This window comes from Lepidochelys kempii, chromosome 4, assembly GCF_965140265.1.
Source record: "Lepidochelys kempii isolate rLepKem1 chromosome 4, rLepKem1.hap2, whole genome shotgun sequence".
NCBI lineage: Eukaryota > Metazoa > Chordata > Testudines > Cheloniidae > Lepidochelys > Lepidochelys kempii.
In genome coordinates, this window is record NC_133259.1 from 66,304,053 (window position 1) to 66,322,987 (window position 18,935).

Here is an 18,935-nt window from a genome sequence, read left to right on the forward strand (position 1 = left end):
GGGACGTGATCGTCCCCCTCTATTCGACATTGGTGAGGCCTCATCTGGAGTACTGTGTCCAGTTTTGGGCCCCACACTACAAGAAGGATGTGGATAAATTGGAAAGAGTCCAGCGAAGGGCAACAAAAATGATTAGGGGTCCGGAACACATGACTTATGAGGAGAGGCTGAGGGAACTGGGATTGTTTAGTCTGCGGAAGAGAAGAATGAGGGGGGATTTGATAGCTGCTTTCAACTACCTGAGAGGTGATTCCAGAGAGGATGGTTCTAGACTATTCTCGGTGGTGGAAGAGGACAGGACAAGGAGTAATGGTCTCAAGTTGCAGTGGGGGAGGTTTAGGTTGGATATTAGGAAAAACTTTTTCACTAGGAGGGTGGTGAAACACTGGAATGCGTTGCCTAGGGAGGTGGTGGAATCTCCTTCCTTAGACGTTTTTAAGGTCAGGCTTGACAAAGCCCTGGCTGGGATGATTTAATTGGGGATGGGTCCTGCTTTTGAGCAGGGGGTTGGACTAGATGACCTCCTGAGGTCCCTTCCAATCCTGATATTCTATGATTCTATGATTTCTCAGAATTGCAAACTGTAGAAATAATAATAAGATGCCCTAAAAGCACTCTGACGTTATCATAGAATCATAGAAATGTAGGACTGGAAGGGACATCAATAAGGCATCAAGTCCAGCCCTGTGTGCTGAGGCATAAACCTAGACCATCCCTGGCAGGTGTTTTTCTAATCTGTTCTTAAAAACCTCAGTTGATGGTGTCATTGGGTGCTCTACTCACCACCTTTGGCTGATTCTGGGGATTAGTTCCACCTGGTTCAGCACTCCCTTTCTTCTCTTTCACCATTGCAGCTCTCCACCTGTTCATGGAATTACGGTACAGTTGCTTTGTGACTCAACCCTCTGGCCAGGTCACACTGTGATTTCCCCTTCCAGAGGAGTCTTTAAAATCTCTCTGCTCAAGCAGCATTAGGCAGTCCTCACGCCTGTTGCCCTGGATATGTCACTCCTACAGTGACTCACCAGTTTACTCATTCACTGCCCCAAGCAATACCACTTTGATTTGGTTGGTGGGGCACCCTCTGCTCTGGGTTCTAGGCCATGACCCTAGAGAAAGCAGTTAAGTTCTGGGTCTTCACTGATCCTATTACTCTCTGCCCTGGACTACTTCCTACCTTGCTTCTTTAAGCTTCTCATTCACCAGCCTTCCTAGTCAGATCCCTCTCTTAGCCCTACTAGGTAAACCCTTCCTTGTGGATTCCTGTCCCTTTTCTCAGGGGTTCCTATCCCCCTTCCTTCTCATTTACCTCAAGAAGAGAGACTGCAGTTTTATCCCTGCCATCTCACTGCACTGTTGGCAGCCTTCTGGCTTTATTGAAGCCCTGCCTGTTCCTTCACAGGCAAGGTTCTTCCACACAGCATAATTCTACCCTTTTTGCAGCTTAATTGGTTGATTGGGCATGCCTGGTCTAATTCAGTTCTTTCAGGGCCAGAGTGGGGAGAACGGATTCTACAGCCTCCCTTGGAAGCCTGTTCCAGAGCTTAACTACCCTTATAGTTAGAACGTTTTCCCTAATGTTTAACCTGAATCTTCCTTGCTGCAGAGTAAGCCCATTGTTACTTGTCCTGTTTCAGTGGACACACAGAACAATTGATCAGTCTTCTTTATAATGGCCCTTAGCATATTTGAAGACTGTTATCAAGTCCCCCCTCAATATAGTTTTCTCAAGACTGTATATGGCCAGTTCTTTATAACTTTCTTCATAGATGAGGTTTTCTAAACCTCTTATCATTCTTGTTGCTCTCCTCTGGACTCTCTCCAGTTCGTCTTCATCTTTCTAAAGTGTGATGCCTGGAGTTTGACACAGTAATACAGCTGAGGCCTCACCAGTGCCAAATAGAGCGGGATAATTATTCCCCATGTCTTACATACAGTGCTCCTGTTAATATACTCCAGACTATTTGCCTTTTTGCAACTGCATCACGTTGTTGACTCATATTCAATTTGTGATCCACAGTAATCCCTAGATCCCTTCTGCAGTTGTGAAAAGCAGGGTACAATTTGGACTGATGGACAGCTGTGTCCCCTCAGTTCTCCAGCATGGGGTGCCTTTTACATTGCTTTTGTATGAGAACAACCACTCCTAATCTGCCCACACACAACCTCCAGCATGTAAATCACGCCCAGCTATACTGTGTGTGTGCTATAGCTAGACATCCATGAATTACACTGCAGGGCAATACCAGCCAACACCCAGTCCCAGACTTTCCCCCAGAAATGTGTGCCTTGTACTACCCAGCCACTCCTGGACAATACTAGCTCATATAATGTCTGTCATTTTATTAATGGAAAATTAAATGCACAAATCCAGTGATCCCAAATGAAGTTTTCCAAACACACACTGGTTTAGATAAAACAAGTTTTTTAACTACAGAAAGATAGATTTTAAGTGATTTCAGGTAATGAGGCATAAGAGTCAGAATTGTTTACAAGACAATAAAAGGTAAAATGTAATTAATCTATAACTTAACAAGCTAAATGAATTCAAAACAAAAGGCCTCTCACCACAGATTCTCGCAGTCTTACTTTCATTGACATACTGCAACCATTGATGTACCACAACTACTCAAAGACAGCAGCCAAAATTAGCACTTGGAACAGCTAGCTGAGAAAACTGGCCAGCTCAAGCTGGGGTGCAAGTGCCCAGACACTTAGAACATTAGCCCGTGCCCTCTGCTTTTCAACAGCAGAGTACAGTGCTCCTGTCTGATGTCTCTCATCTCACATGAGGCTGGTTGATGTAGAGTTTAACAAAGCTATACACATTGTTACTGGGACTTTACATGCAACTCCATAGCTGCCAATACCTAGTAATATAGCATCACCCCATATTCGCTGTGAGGGGGCTTCTATCATGTTCCTGGACAAGATCCATGAGAACAGCGACTTGCCTCTGTACTCAGACCTCTTCAACCACCCGCCAGTTCACCTGTCTTCTAGACGCCCTTTATGGTAACTTATGCTATTACTGACATGACGGTGGAATCTTCTTGGTGTAACAAGTGGTCAGCGACAACAGTCCTTAATCTCTTGTCACTGATTCAACCATCTGTCCATCAGGTTTTGACCTGCCAAGGCACCTGAGGTCATCCCTGAACCATTTTGAACAGGACAGAGCAATTGTGCAACCAATCTCTTCAAATGGGGTTTCTCTAACAACCCGCAATGTAGATGCGGTTAACTTCAGACTATACCTCATATCCTCAACAAGTGCCCTCTGACTTACTTTGATGGCGGGCTACTGGCTCTTCACTTGGTTGATGATGATGCTATCAAATGGCTGGGCACACTGCATATACACTGAGAGATTGGGAGTGTCAGAAGCCTTACTAAAATGAAGATATATCATGTCTACTGCTTCCCCCCCCATCCACTAGGCCAGTAATGCAGTCAAAGAAGGAAATTAGTTTGGTTTGACATATTTTGTTCTTGACATATTCATGCTGGATATTGCTTATAACCCTATTATCTTTTAGGTGCTTACTAATTGTTTAATAATTTGTTCCAGTGTCTTTCCAGATACCAAAATTAGGCTGACTGGGCTATAGTTCTCTGAGTCCTATTTGTTTCCCTTTTTAAAAAATAGCTACTATGTTTGCCCTTCTCCAGTCCTCTGGGATCTCACCTGTCCTCCATGAGTTCTTAAAGATAATTGCTAACAGTTCCAAGATTGTTTCAGCTAGATCCTTAAGTACCCTAGGATGAATTTCATCAGGCCCTGCTGATTTGAATACAGCTATCTAAATCTTCTTTGACCTGTTATTTCCCTATTCTAGCTTGCATTCCTTCCCCCTTGTTGTTAATATTTATTGCTGAGTATCTGGTCATCATGAACACTTTTAGTTCTTTTAGTGAAGACTGAAGCAAAATGGGCATTAAGCAGCCTTCTAGTTGTAATCAGTTTTTAGCTCTTCATCCCTGCTAAGCAGGGGACCTACACTTTCCTTCATCTTTCTTTTGCTCCTAATATATATAAAGAACCTATTCTTATTGCCTTTTGTGTCCCTTGCTAGGTGTAACTAATTTTGTGTCTTAGATTTTCTGATTTTGTCCCTAGTGCTCTTGCTAGTCTTCTGTACTCTTCTTTAGCAATTTGACGATGTTTCCACTTTTTGTAGGATTCCTTTTTGATTTTCAGGTCATTAAAGAGCTCCTATGGAGCCATTTTTGCCTTTTATTCTTCTTGTCTTGTCTTTGCATCAAGAATGTGCAGTTATGCCTTTAATATTGTATCCTTGAGAAACTGCCACTCTCCTGAACCTCCTTTATCCCTTAGATTTTCTTCCTTGGGATCCTTACCTACCAGTTCTCTGAGTTCGTTAAAGTCTGCTTTTTTGAGGTTCATTGTCTTTATTCTGCTGTTCTCACTTGCCTTGAAACAATACATTTATGGAACAGACTGATTTTTAATAAAACTAACATTTCTGTCTAGCTGGGGGAGAGACAGTCATATCATTTGTTTATAATATGTATTGCACAACGCAGCACTGAGACTTGTTCTGTAGGTTGAAGACACTGCTGAAATCTATGAAAAATTGCTATAATGAGCAAAATATCTCTGGCTAGGTTCCAGTCCATCCATCAGTAGACTATTGTGATGTTGTTATTTCAGTATGCTTCTATAAATACTATATCCAAAGAATAAGACAAATCTGCTAATATACGTTACCGTTTTAGGTATTTATATATATTACAGTTGTCATGAATTGCAAGGATGTCCCAAATGTACCTCTTTACTGGAACTCTCACCTTCTTTCCAGTGACAAATCTTTTCCTGTCTTTTCAGTGTCTCTTGTATGTATCACTTCCATTTCAGGCTCAATGTGTCCAAAGCTGCATTGCTTTCCACTCCGAAAAATAATAAATACCACCCCCCAAATTTCCCTCTACACATCTTCTGTCACTGCTGGTGATTTCAGTATCCTCCTTGTCGTTCAAGTAAATAAACTTACCATCTTTAATTCCCTTCTCCCTTCCTCACATGTACAAGCCCTTGCTGAGTTTTGTTGCTTCTTTCCGTAAATTCCGACTTTCTTTCTCTACTGTAACCATCTTCTCTGCTCTTCTTCTGTCACTTCTCCCCATAGGCACTGGCTTCCTCCAGGGCCGGGCGGGGGGTGCTCAACCCCCCCCCATTCTACCCCAGGCTCTTCCCTCACCCACCCCTTTCCCTTATGTCCTCCCCCTCCCCCGTCCCGCCTCTTCCCACCCCTGCTCTGCCCCAGGCTCTGCCCCCACCCTACTCCTTCCCCCTCCCCGCAACCTCCATCCCACCCTAACTCTTCCCTCCCAGTTCTGCCCCCTCCCATGAGCGCGCCCCGTCCCCACGGAGTTGGTGCCTATGCTTCTCCCCTCTGAGTTGTATTGAAAACTCTACTTACTGCTCAGACCACATCACTACTTTCACTATCTCCTTTTCCTTCTGGATCGAGTTTAAGCATCTCATCCTTACTTTTAAGATTCAGCACAGCTCTGGCCCAATCTCTTCTTCATATCCTCTCTAATTACTCTCATTAATTTTCCTCTTCGTTTTGTGCTTGGAACATCCTCCCTCTCTCCCTAATCCAAGCACTGCCATTTCCTTTAAATTTCACTTTAAAATCCACTTTTTTCATAAATGTGGATTCCTTTTTGGCATCTAGTTCTTAGAATCTCAGTGGGCTCTTCCATTAGCTCCTAGGTCCACTCCAGCTGGTTGTGATATGTCTGTGCAGTGGATTTTAAATAAATACCTTTATTTTACTCTTCAGCTAAGCTAGAAATGTACCCAAGGGCATAGGACTGACAACCCAGCTACTTCATTTTGTTTTTGGCCAATGTGCACTACCCCCATCTGCCAGGCAGACTCAGCCCAACATGAGACAAAACATCTTGCCTTAGTTACAGCAAAATTTGATATAAAACAGGATTTTATCACTTGTCATGACTTTGTTAAAATGTACAGTGACATATACATCCTTAATTAGTGCAGTGTGTAAACTGGAGAGTTTACTGAAATAGTTAGAGCTGGAAGTGTCCAATCCAGATGTTCATGTACCTGTATTTTCCACCTCTAGTAAACGGTAGTAAACGTCCTGTTTTCTGTAGTGAGACATCCTCAAGAGACGCTATTGATACATTTTGTTTTAATTCACTAAGTTGAAATGAAGCTGATCCTGTTTCTTAGATAAATGTCATATTATTCCTCCAGTATGAAAGAAGTAGAATGCCCTTATCAATTATTGTGAATCATGCAAAGAAAACATCAAGCTAGTACCACTCGGTTGTTATGCTTAGCAAGATCCTAGCTAGTGTCTGTAATATAAAAATTAAAAACTAATTTTATTCTATGAAAGAAGTATTTTTGTTTTTATCTAATAAAGTGTTCTTTTAATTGAAATTGCTTATATGTGGCCTTTTAAAAAATGGACTCTGGCTCCACTCCAAAATATTTGGATTTGTGTTGCAGAAAGTTCTGGGATTTAATCATGTGTATTTCAGTAAAGAAACAAGATTAGTTTGCAGATCTGATTGCCTAAAGATGTTACTGTGAGAAGAGCATTACACTGAGAATGCCCTTTTACAAAAAGTTTAGTGCAAATTAACTTGGATTGTTTTTGTTTTTGTCTCATATCAACATTCTAACTTTTAATTTTTTTTCAAAAACTCTTTTGTGCCCTATTTTTCACCTCTTGTGCGCTACAACAGGAAGAAATACCAACTGTTGAAAAATACAGTTAAAATATGTAGGTACTTTATATTTTAAGCAATCCATTTCTTTGCTCCAAATGGTCCAAATTTTAGTGAGCATTTTAATTCCATTATATTGAATTATAAAAGAGTATCTTCAGACCAGAAATATTTTGAATTTTCATGACATTGTTTTGACATGTATGGTACGTTAATTAAAATTTATTATCTCATTTCGCCAATGCTCATGTTTTCACCATAACTCAGTGATTCGGAGCCCCATCAGTTTCTTTTAGGCCATTTTCATCTATCCTCTTATCCCTGGGTAATGGGCATATTTCTCCATGTTTGTTGTCCTGCACTGAAATGAGATTTCACAATGTTAGCCACATTGGAAGCTATTGTATTAGTCTTTCTATGACCTTCAGAACATTGAGAAAACTGGTTATGCATAGCTTTTAGAGTACGTACAGAAGTGAGGCTTTGGAATTAATAAAATAGCGTTTGTCCGTGAATACTCCAGGATACCAAACACCTTTTTATAGGTAAGGCCACTTCAAATAATTTGAGCCTGCATTGAAGTTACTGTACTATTACAGACTAGTAAAGCTGATGTTAGTTATTTATATATCTTGCCTTCCCAGGACAGAGAGAAAGTAATATATTTATTGACTATCCAATATATATATATATATATATATATATATAACCTATCCAAGTTCCTAATATGCTACATTTAGATTACTTTATACCATGCATCCTTGGTCATAATTGTTGGGTTGTACATTCTAATACCCCAACAAAACAATAAGCAACAGACTAATCTGCTAAAGGACTAATCTGTTAAAATGACAAGTGGTTCAAAAATTAGTCTTCTATAATCAAGTTCTGTAAGAATTTCTTGGGTGTTCCCACACTAATTTTGTTCCTTACATGGATACTATAGTGTTTTGGCATAGGGAGACACAAGCTTAGCAGTATCCTTGGGTCCATCCTCAGTTCTCTTTTTATGATGGGCTAACTGTGGAAGTCAAAGTCTTAGAATTTAGAATAAAATGAAGAACAAGTGCACTGATCTTGTTTTTGTGTTTCACAAAAACAATTTATAGAGCTATTTTGCCATCCTGAAAGATGCTGTCTTGTTATACCAATAAAATAAGAACCAGCAGGATCTTATTAAAGGGAAAAAGGCAAAATACCACATTTACAGTGATACAGAAAGAATCATAGTAAGCAGTTAGTTATAGCTATAACATTCCATTCAATCTCATATTTATTCACACATTCATTCATTCATACACACACACACACACACACACACACAGTTTCTGCAAGGTTATTTATCATAGTTATCAGCCTTAGAGTTGCTCATGCCAAGCCACTGACCAGGTGGCCTGGACATGAGGAGGGAGCAGGGCCTTGTCAGATGCACATCTGATGCTCTTGAAAGTTGGTTTGCAGAATCAGACCCCAAAGTTCTCACTTTCTAGAGTCCATTTTTATAGGAATTTCTTCCTATGCCAGTCTATGGGAATTGCTTCATCATGCTGTTGCTGAATCAATCAGCAGATAGCACATTCCTGATGGCTCCGTGCTGCCAGATGTTATCTTGTTCTTTGGTTCTCCCATCCTTGAGGCTGTTGGGTGGATTCCAGTCTGCCCTCCGGGGGGTCCTCTGGTTATTTCCACTTGACGCCTTCTTCAGCCGATGGACACTGGATTCTTAGGCTGGCACCTCCCTGATCATTCAGTTATTATCCACACCAAGCATCCAACCACATACATCCTCTATCTCTATTTTAATCACAATTGTTAACAAAGCGAGATGAATACAACAAAAGGGCGGGGAGTCTCTGGATGCTGTTTCTGTTGTTACAGAGTATTGCTTTGAGTCTCTCTCTCTCTGTGAGGAGTAGTTGTTACAAAGAATTGCTTTGAGAACAGACTCTGCCTTAGAATGTACTAACACAATTAGCAGCTTGCAAGTTTCACACATAGAGGGAGAGAAACAGTACCAAAAACCAAGAGACCTCTTAATTAGTAGTACCCTGGAATTTAAACTATGGGGAATCAAACTCATTTGTGATTTTAATACAGAACTTCTTTAATATGATCCAACAGCCTATTCTTCCACCCTTACAGAAATCACAGTCTTTGTGGTTGCTTTTTTAAGGGAGCAGGGAATGGCATTAGATAGGGAGGCAGAGTGAAGTGATGATCTATTTCATATACAATCTGGTCAGTGTCAATGAGTTCAAGTAGTCCAGGCCTTTGCCATTTCAAAAAAACTTGCTAATTGTTTAACTGCCAGAAAAATGTTTAACCATACACAGAAATGCCCACGATGTTAACTATTGAGTATTTGTGGCTGAACTGTGCATTGTAGTAGTTTAATTCTTATTCTCATTGCTCATTAGAATAAACACTGATAAAAATTCAAATGTTTGGTATCAACAAATGAAAGTTCACTTAAATTTTATACTATTATTTTTATGAGCCTGAAAATACTCTGCATTGATAGCAGTGAAATGACTAATGCACTTCTTCATCTTATGCCCTTTGATTATTCTGCATTTCTAATATTCCTTTCTTTAAACCACCTAAGAGAAAATGGAGCCATTATCCAGATTAAAAATAAAATAGTTCAATGACACTGCTATCACACAGCAGCTTTACTGTCGTGGGAAATATCAAGCTCCTTATCCTATTTCTTGCTTAACAGTTATCATGGTTTATAACATAATACAACTATAGACATTAAGGTTAAGTGTTTTTTTCACTGCCTGATCTAATGCAGAGGAGATATGAGGTTGAAAAGACTAAAATTGAGTGGCACCCCCAGGAAATTGCTTTATTCGCACAATGACTTGTATGGTGAGGCATCTTTTAAAATAGCTGACCTAGGTATAAACCACTTGGAGTTAACATCTGTTGCACCAAAATTTTCTGTCCAGTAGAGAATCTGACCGTTAGTTGGTCACAGCCATGCTGGAGATCCAGAATATATTCCTACTCAGACTCTCATAACCATCACTGGGCTAGGGAGTAATACTGTGGAAACAACTCATCACTCTTTTATAAAGAAAATACTTCAACAGCCCTATTGGCTAATCAAAGAATGTATCTGATGGGAGCTTTCAATAGATGTTCTCCTGAAGCTAGCTAGCACTTTCAGTGTTGATCAAGGAGTGAATGGCTATTCAGACTGAATGATTTTCTCACCAAGAGAGTGGTCATTCCAGGTTAGGGATGAAGTGGATTGGAAGGGCAATGTGAGAAACTTGTACTGTCACAGAATGTGCTATACTATCTTGTACCAATTCTCTAGGTCAAAACACTTCAGATTCCTGTGCTCTCAATCTGCCACTTTTCATGATTACTGAATGGAATTGAAAACATGTATTTCTCAATAGAGTATTCTTGTGTAAAATCTGGTACACTTCACTTAAAGGACACCTTTTAGGAAAAACATTTTTCTAATTCTATTTTGAGCAGTAATTTCTGTTGCTATGCTTCTTTTATCCTTGTTGCTATGATTTTGTAGTGTATTCCAGAATACAGTTATTTATACATAAAAAAGTCAAGTAAATTACATTATTGCTTAAGTAGTGTGTGGCCATCAGCTAGGCTATCACCTAAACTTTTTTGTACCTTTATGGTAATAGCCTAACAGCCAGATAATTATTTTAAAGACTAACTTTCACCAATGTTTTGGCTCTTCATCTGCTGTGACTGATACTAAGAACTGAAGATACTGCTTAATCTTCAAATCTAGGATTTTTTAAAAAGGGTCTTCTATTAAAATGAAAAAAGGCAGAGGTATCAAAGCTGTGGTGTTACCCATGATATTGGCAATGCCTTCATTTTAGAAGAGATGAGTCCAATGCGTACAAGGAGTCCATTGATACTCCAAATGATTGCTAAAGAGCAGTGTGATTCATTTGATTTAATTCATGATCTATATCAGGGATCAGCAACCTTTGGCACGCAGCCTGTCACAGAAATCCGCTGGTGGGCCAGGACAGTTTGTTTACCTGCAACGTCCACAGGTTCAGCCGATCGCAGCTCCCACTGGCCGAGATTCGCCGTTCCAGGCCAATGGGGGCTGCAGGAAGCGGCGCAGGCGAGGGATGTATGAAATATATGAAAGGATAATATATCCTTTTTTTGAATTTTCTGTGCAGCACGCTTCTCACCCACATATGCACGCTCTGTCAGCAACACTTGTGTAGATCTTTTTTCCGATGTGCTTTGAGTAGTTAAATATTTTAAACTTTGATATCAGCTGTAATCATTGACATCTGAGTTAGCACCTATTGAAATTAATAATTCAGCCCTCTCAGCAATTGTTTCATGTTCTCTGCAAATACAGTGAGACACCGTAATAGCAGCTATATTCATTTCACATTTTGAAGGTTTTCTTTATTCATATAACAGCTAGAGACTTCTTTTTAAATGACAGTTGAGGCTCTGGGGAATAATTGAGGTCGGCCCTTGCTCACCTGATCAATTCTTTGGATCCCAAGCATGGAGTACACCCCGTAGTTTGAGAAGCATTAACATAGCATTCTCTTAAACTCTTAATGCAAATATATAGAAAGCAAACTGTTATTAGTGATTTAAGAGGTTGTGCTTCTGGAAGAACTGAAGTATGTCCTAGCATGTGAAGAGTCCTCTTCTGACAAGTTTGCTGGATCGTGAGGTGAGGGGAAGAGCCTTTGTGTGGCATCTCCTGAAGATCTACAGAATCTTAAATAAGCTTGATGCCTTCAGTTTCTGAGATATATTTTTAAGACGCAACTACAGAATCATATAAAATAGCCATAAATGGTTGAAATCTATTAATGGTAGAACATGTATCTATGTTGTCCTGAACAGCAGATCTCACACGGAGACAAATTTTGGGGACAGACAGTAATTTTCATAAACTAAGCAGCAGATGGGCTATGTTAACCTCCAAACCGCTCTTCCCACAGAAATTCTGCAAATCAGTTTTCATCCAAGAGAACTTCAGTAAATCTTTACTACATTAAATACACATACAGAGAAGTAGTTAGTCAAATCATAAGCAAAAAAATTCAAGTACCACAAAATCAAGAAGGTCTGCCCTTATGTTTACAATGAATGTATTTATTAATACTTGATTGATCCATGAATACAAATATTTGTTGCACAATCTATTTTTTGTGTAGATTTCATATGCAGTTTCTCATGGGAAGTGAGATTGCTGATGTCCATATTCCTAAGGACAGGAGGTCAGACATTATTCCCTGTGGCTTCTGGCTGGTACAGTAACAGGACAACTGTTTGCTGCCTTGGATATAGAATATGCAGGGCAAATGGCAATATCTGCAGCAGATGATGTGAGGAAGAGGCGGGAGTCTCATAGCAGCTTCAGTTCCTCTGTCTTTTCTTTTCTCATCCTTGTTCCCTGCTCCACTCCCTCCAGCTTTGGCTTCTATACTCCCAATCATTCAGCTGCTACCCCTCTCCATTCTGTTAGAAGTTTCTTGTTCTTCCTCTTCCTCTTGGTTCCTCTCTGGATCTGATCAGCTTCCAATTTTCCCTGGTTCTTAGGCAGCTCTTGAAGAAACCCAGTTCAATGGAATACTTCAGAGGAAGCTATCCTCTTGAATATCAGCAGAGTACTTGCCACTAGACCTGGGTGGAGAACAGCAATTCCATTTTGCAGAGTATTTCAGATTTTGTTTTTGTTCTGATTTGGAATAAAAACCCTGAATTTCAAAATTCTCAGAAAAAGAAATTTGAAGAAAATTCATTAAAAAAAATTAAACATTTAATTTTAATAATTTCAGAACAAAATTCTGCCTGATAGCTGACAGGGAGCTGGAGCCCAGGCTCTGTGGCAGTCCACCAAGCAGGTTGCTGAGGAGCTGGGAACTTGGGAGCCGAGGTTCCTGCAGCTCCTGAGCCAGCTGGCTCCTAGGCAGCTCAGAGAGCTGGGGAAGCTGGCAGGAAACTAGAGCAGTTTTTGAATGGAAATTCATTGAAATCAACACATCTCTATGGAGCATTTCAGTGTCAGCAAATCAGCATTTTCAGATGAAACAACATTCCATTGGAAAATTTCTGGCCATTTCTATCTGCCACTCTATCTAGAACCAGGAATTTCTGGGAAACCTGGAAGAGTAGAAAGAAAAGGAGTACTTGTGGCACCTTAGAGACTAACCAATTTATTTGAGCATGAGCTTTCGTGAGCTACAGCTCACTTCATCGGATGCATGCCGTGGAAACTGCAGCAGGCTTTATTTATACACAGAGAATATGAAAAAATACCTCCTCCAGCAGGACAGTGGGGTGGGAGGAGGTATTTTTTCATATTCTCTGTGTATAAATAAAGCCTGCTGCAGTTTCCACGGCATGCATCCGATGAAGTGAGCTGTAGCTCACGAAAGCTCATGCTCAAATAAATTGGTTAGTCTCTAAGGTGCCACAAGTACTCCTTTTCTTTTTGCGAATACAGACTAACACGGCTGTTACTCTGAAACCTGGAAGAGTAGAAGATTGAGGTAAACCTTACCGTGAAAGAGGTAAAACCAAAACACAGCCAAGTTGTGGTTTCATGCAGCAATGGTACAAGAAGTGTAGAATATCACTTTGAAGTAAGATTAGGGCCATTAGTGTTGCCAACTCTTGCAGCTGCATTGCCTGTTTTGTGATATTTGGTGTTTAAAAAGCCCCAGATCCTGAAGTTATGTGCTCACATGAGAACTTCAACTTTTATGTTGGGGAGGGAAGGGAGGGGTGCTTTTCTAGCCCTCATGGTTGTGGAGAGAAGCTTGAAAATGTGAACCCTAAAGGCTCGAAAGCCAGAAGGCAAATCAAAAGACCCCAACCTTTAATATTTTTTTAAATCACAAATTTTAATCCAATCACATTTTTGGGGTACGGATCATTACTTTTTACTGGATGGGGTTGGAAATACTTGTTTGCTTCATTTCAAATTAAGATTCTGCTGTCCCTCTTGTTGTTCCGTTAGTTAATGTGAAGCATACAGACTATTTGGTTGTAGCAGTACACAAGAGGTTTCTTAAGCATTACATACTGTATGAAGGCAGTTATGTATTCCATCTTCAACACTGTACCATCTTTAAATAAATTATTGTTGATGAGCTATTAAAGGTGATCCCGTTCAGTTACTGTGTTCTTCCCTATTTTGGTTTCTCATTACAATAATTCATTTAGCTGCAATTTCACTTGGCTTCTGCTAACAGGATATGTATCAAACAGTTAAACAAGATCTCCTTGGTAACCATCTAACTCTAAAGAGGCAGTAGATAATAGCTTAGCCTTTTTTGGTAACTCGAATTTACTCAGACATCCACCTTCTGTGCTGAAGTTCTCCTTTCTCGCTAGTGCATCAGGCTGCAGGTTCATACGTTTTCTCTGCTACCAGTAGCACTCAAGATCCCGAATCTGTGTAGCTATTGACTATCTTGTGGGTTGTTTGTTCTCATTTCTCCTTTCTTTGCTGTGCCTTTCATCTGCTCATTTTTAGTTTTATGCTTTATTTTGTGCCTAACTGCATGCCAACCCCTTTGCTTAAAGAGTCTTCCACTTCTTCAAACACCTGCTTTCTTTTTGCTTTCTAAAATCTGTTTCTTTCCTTGAGGTTCCTTCCTACATTGATTTTTCTCATAGATAACATTTCCTGAGTTCTCATCCTGTGTATCTTATCTTTTGTTCTGATTGCAATCTCTTTTGAGCAAGGAACATGTCTCTTCCTATTCTGTAAAGTAGTCAGTAAATCTATGGTATGGCATAACTGCAAATAACTTGTTAAAAAGTTGTTTACATCATTGATTGTTTACTATTGATTATAGAATAAATTGGGTACTTGAATTGCATGATTAAATATCTTGATTGGTTTTATTAGGGAAGGATAAACCAGGTTTTCTGTACCTAAACTTTCTTTAAGGATTGGATTAGATCAGTGGTTCTCAACCTAGTTACCATTGTGGGCCGCATATGCGGCCCATGATGTGTTATGTGGGCCACATCCAATGATACCTATATGGCCCTGAGAATGTCAGTGGGCCTCAGCTGTATGCTGATTGAGCTGTGGCTTGAGAACCACTGGATTAGATTAATTTAAGGATAGTCACTTCCCCTGTTCTGCTTCCTTCCTTTCCCTTGAAATGCCAGTGCTTCTTGCCTACCACTTTTATGTGCATCTCCACGACTGGCTTATGCCTCAGTTCATTCCATTTTGCCAACCCTTTTCATTCTCTAGGAAGTCTTAAGGTTCTGTAAACTTTGTGCATGTCCCTACATGGCTTAAAAAAGAGAACAGAAGAGGTGGGTAATTCTTCCATGCCCTTATTTTACTTAGAGGGTAAAGCTATCCGTTCGTTTTTGACCCTACTCATGGATTTGCAGGTTAGATTTTCTTGGGAGCAGAAACTTTCACTGAAATATCTACTTAAATCCAAACAAGATATTTTGCAAGCAAAGGATCTGTTTCAAATAGCCTTGTCATGCTTACTGCTTTAAATGACAGATATTGTTCATACAGGGTAACTCATGCAATTATTTTGGTTCATCTTATTTACTGGTTGTGCGTGTGTGTAGCACATTTCAATACTCATACACCTTACAGAACTCTAAATTAACTGTATCAACTCAGGAAAGGGACCTGGGCATCGTTTTGGGCACCTCAACTAAGACCTCTGCTCAAAGTACAGGTGTAGTCAAGAAAGCAAACCGTGTTAGGCTACATATAGAAAAGGATGGAGAATAACAGAGAGAACATTTTAATGTTGTTATATAAATTAATTTTACTGCCCCGTCTGGAGTAATGTGTTCATGTGATCATCCCATCTCAGAAATCTATTGCAGAATTAGAGGAGGTTCAGAGAAGGGTGATGAGAATGATAAGGGGAATGGAAAGACTGGTACAATGAGACACTGAGAATACTAGGATTGATTACCTTAGGGGAAGAATAAAAGGAGACATGAAAAAAGTATATAAAATAATGAATGGTATAGAGAAGGTAGATCAGGAATCTCTATTCTCCTTGTCTCATATCACAAGAACTAGGGGACATTCAATGAAATGGAGAGATGGCAAATTCAGAAATGATGAAAGATAATACTTTTTACTCAACTTGTAATTAGATTGCAGAACTCATTGCCCCAGTATGTCATTGAGGTAAAGAATTTAGGAAGATTCCAAGAGGGATTGGATGCTGTTATTGATGATAACTCTAACTATAACAAGACTATCCAATGCTAAAGAGCATAGAAAGGAAGTAAAATCGCATGCTGCTGGATTTAAACAAGTCTCTAACCATTGGGATTAGGTGAGACCATAAAATGTGGGGAGTGGTGGGGTGGGAGAGAAGAGATTATCTCACGTCTTCTTACTGTGTGGTTTCTTGCACCTTCTTCTGAAGCATCTGGTGCTCCCACAGTCAGAGAGACACGATAGTGGGCTAGATGTCTTGATCCAGTATGGCATTTCCTATGTTTTATGCTCACTTGTTTTTGTTAAAATCTGTTAAAATATTCATCAAAAGGTTTTAGCATAGGGAGTTACTGAAGACCTATGTATGTGCTTTACTGAAAAATCAGGCTTCTCACCCTAGAAATCTTCAGTATTCTTTATAACTCTTGGTCTTACACTACCACAGATAAAGATGTTTGTCATGCTTGAAGTAGTATATCGTATAATACTGGAAAAGGCTTTAAAAAATACAACTTTGGTTTTAATCTGTTTCGTCTACTCCTGGCTGGTCTTTTTACTTTCTGTCACTTCAAAGCGAATTTTTAAATTCCTAACATCAAACTGTCTCTTGTCTGTTAGGCATAGGTGATGAGAAAAAAATCCCAGTTAATAACCATGAGGCTACCTTTTATGCCTATTTATAAGCAACGATGTTGCTTCTGCTAGTCTCTTCAGAGACTCTAAACCAGTTCTTTCAACCCATTTGGTGAAGAATTCCATCTTCACACTTCTTTGCTCTAAAGGATATTTTAAAAAAATCTGAGCCCCCAACCCATACAGAGGGACAGGCACTTAGTACCAACCGCCACACCTCATGGCAGAGGCCAAACCCTCAGGGTGTAAACAGGAGGGACACAGCTGTTGCCTCTTCTGCTTAGGAAAGTTCTACATCCTGGATGAGTGCTCTGTGTACCAAACTTTCTCTCCCAGGATTTACAGCTCCAGGGAAACACAGCTTAGGCTGCATCTGCTTAAGCAGTCCATGCATGTCATTTCAGACCCAGAGGTGACGGTTATGACCAGAGTGAGACTGAATAAACCAGCATCAGTCAAGTACTCCCTTAAACTGAAGGCTTTTAGATGTAACATGCTGTAATTGTTAAAGTGAGAGGCAGGCTTCTATTACAAATAATAAAATGTCTGGCTCTGCCACTGATTTACTGTAGACCTTGCTCAAGTCACTTACCTTCTTTGTGCCTCAGTTCACAATCTGTAAAATGGTTATAAGATTTGCTCCCGGGGTTGCTGTGATGCTTAATTTAATGTTTTTAAGAGTCTAGAGATGCTCTGAAAGGTAATAGAGAAGTGTAAAGTATTTCAATTATTTATGCTTGCTGAAGTGCACTTCAAATGCAGATCACTGGGATGAACTTCTAAAATGCTGACTGGGTAAAATAACTGTTTATGTTGAGGATTGTACTACAGGCTCTAAGGCTATATCCAAACAATATATAAAGGCATATTCATGTTGTATTTGAAGCACTGGTGTACACCTTCCAAAATAAAACTAGTAAAATATGAACAAGGGATCTTAAAATAAGGCATTCCCTATAGGCAAGTGGTGTGCTAATTTGACTTTCAAAGAATATCTTAAAGTGAAAAAAATCTGTTTAATCACTATGAAAATTACTTCTAATGCAAGTTTTTAGTATCATTACTGCAAAACGTGAGAAGTTATTTTTATGAAACTTTTAAATTTAACTTTAAAAATAACTTCTGCCTCTTTGAAAATGTATATAACAATTGCCTGCTCTGCTTGTGTGAAGGCAATGATCAAAACTTGAGGTGCTAGAGAATATTGTAAAATAAGGTATTGTTTATAGACGTAACCATGTATGCTATGCTAAATCAATCTTGCTTTTCATGTTATTGTTTTATTGCTGCTTATAAACTACGCTCAGTGGTGTATGTTAAAGAGAACTTTTTTCTAAACAGAACAGCATTTTTCTGATGTCATACTTAGTGAAGAATTCCTCAACCTTGGCGTAGAACAGGTGTGCAGTTTAATATCCAGTGACAAACTTACAATTGCGTCAGAGGAGAAGGTAAGATACATCTATCCTTTCTTCCTTTCGGATGGAAAAAAAAAGTGTCCATTCTTCCCAGATTTTACATAATTTTTTGGATTGATTTTTTTGTTAATCCCTCAGTAAAATGGTTCAACTGTGTAGACACACACAGTGTTCTCTGCACTTAAGGAAGTTTTACAGAAATGCTGTCAAGGTGTTAAACCTTTAAATTAATCCCTTGACAGATTTGAACTCTTAAGGATTCTAAGAATGCATTTAACCAGTGACTCTCAGTTAAAAACTAAAAGCTTTTACCCTAAAAGTTTGGGGTAAACCAATTAATACATGTGTGCTATTAATGCAGGAATGTGTACATAGTGATTGGCTAACATGGGGACATACAATAAATTGGGATTTGCTTTAATTTAGCTGTGCAGAATGGCGTTTTTGAAGCGTCTTTATATACCTGATTCCTTTAATGTAAGAGGTACCAAAGTGGACAGCTGTCACACTAGATTGGTCTTCAGATTTAAGAGAGAAGCGTCCCAAATTAAAAAAAAAAAAAAAAAAAAAAAAAAAAGTGAGGAAGGACTGCAAAAGAGATTGCTAGATAGCTGTGTATGACCAAAACAGCTTTAAGGTATCTTTAGATTTCCCCCTGCAACTAGGTCTGGTTCCATTGGAGTCAAAGGCAGAACTCCCACTAATTTCAATGGGACCAATACTTGGCCCTTAACAAATACCTAACTAATTTAATTTACAAATATTTTCATTTTGAACATGTACATACAATGTTTTTTTCCCATTAAAAATGTGCTTATCTCTGTCAGGAGAGCTGTGGCCATCCCATAAAATCTGTTCCAAGAGGAGTCTGAATCTCCCTGTTCAGGCGCACTTAACACATATAAGCATATTTGAACACAAGATGTATGGCCACACATGCTTTA

At 39.4% G+C, this 18,935-nt stretch overlaps 1 protein-coding gene across 15 annotated transcripts in view; it reads left to right on the forward strand.

Moving 5' to 3' along the window:
• KLHL2 (kelch like family member 2) overlaps positions 1 to 18,935 on the forward strand; it is a 105,384-nt gene that overhangs the window by 65,199 nt on the left and 21,250 nt on the right. For 12 of the 15 annotated variants that reach the window (XM_073341540.1, XM_073341541.1, XM_073341539.1 and 9 more), the window contains one exon: positions 17,920 to 18,024. In XM_073341540.1, the coding sequence (XP_073197641.1) occupies positions 17,920 to 18,024 (105 nt within the window). Of the gene's footprint in view, positions 1 to 17,914; positions 18,025 to 18,935 lie in introns of all 15 variants that reach the window. The other 3 variants (XM_073341545.1, XM_073341543.1, XM_073341542.1) reach the window with 1 other exon arrangement.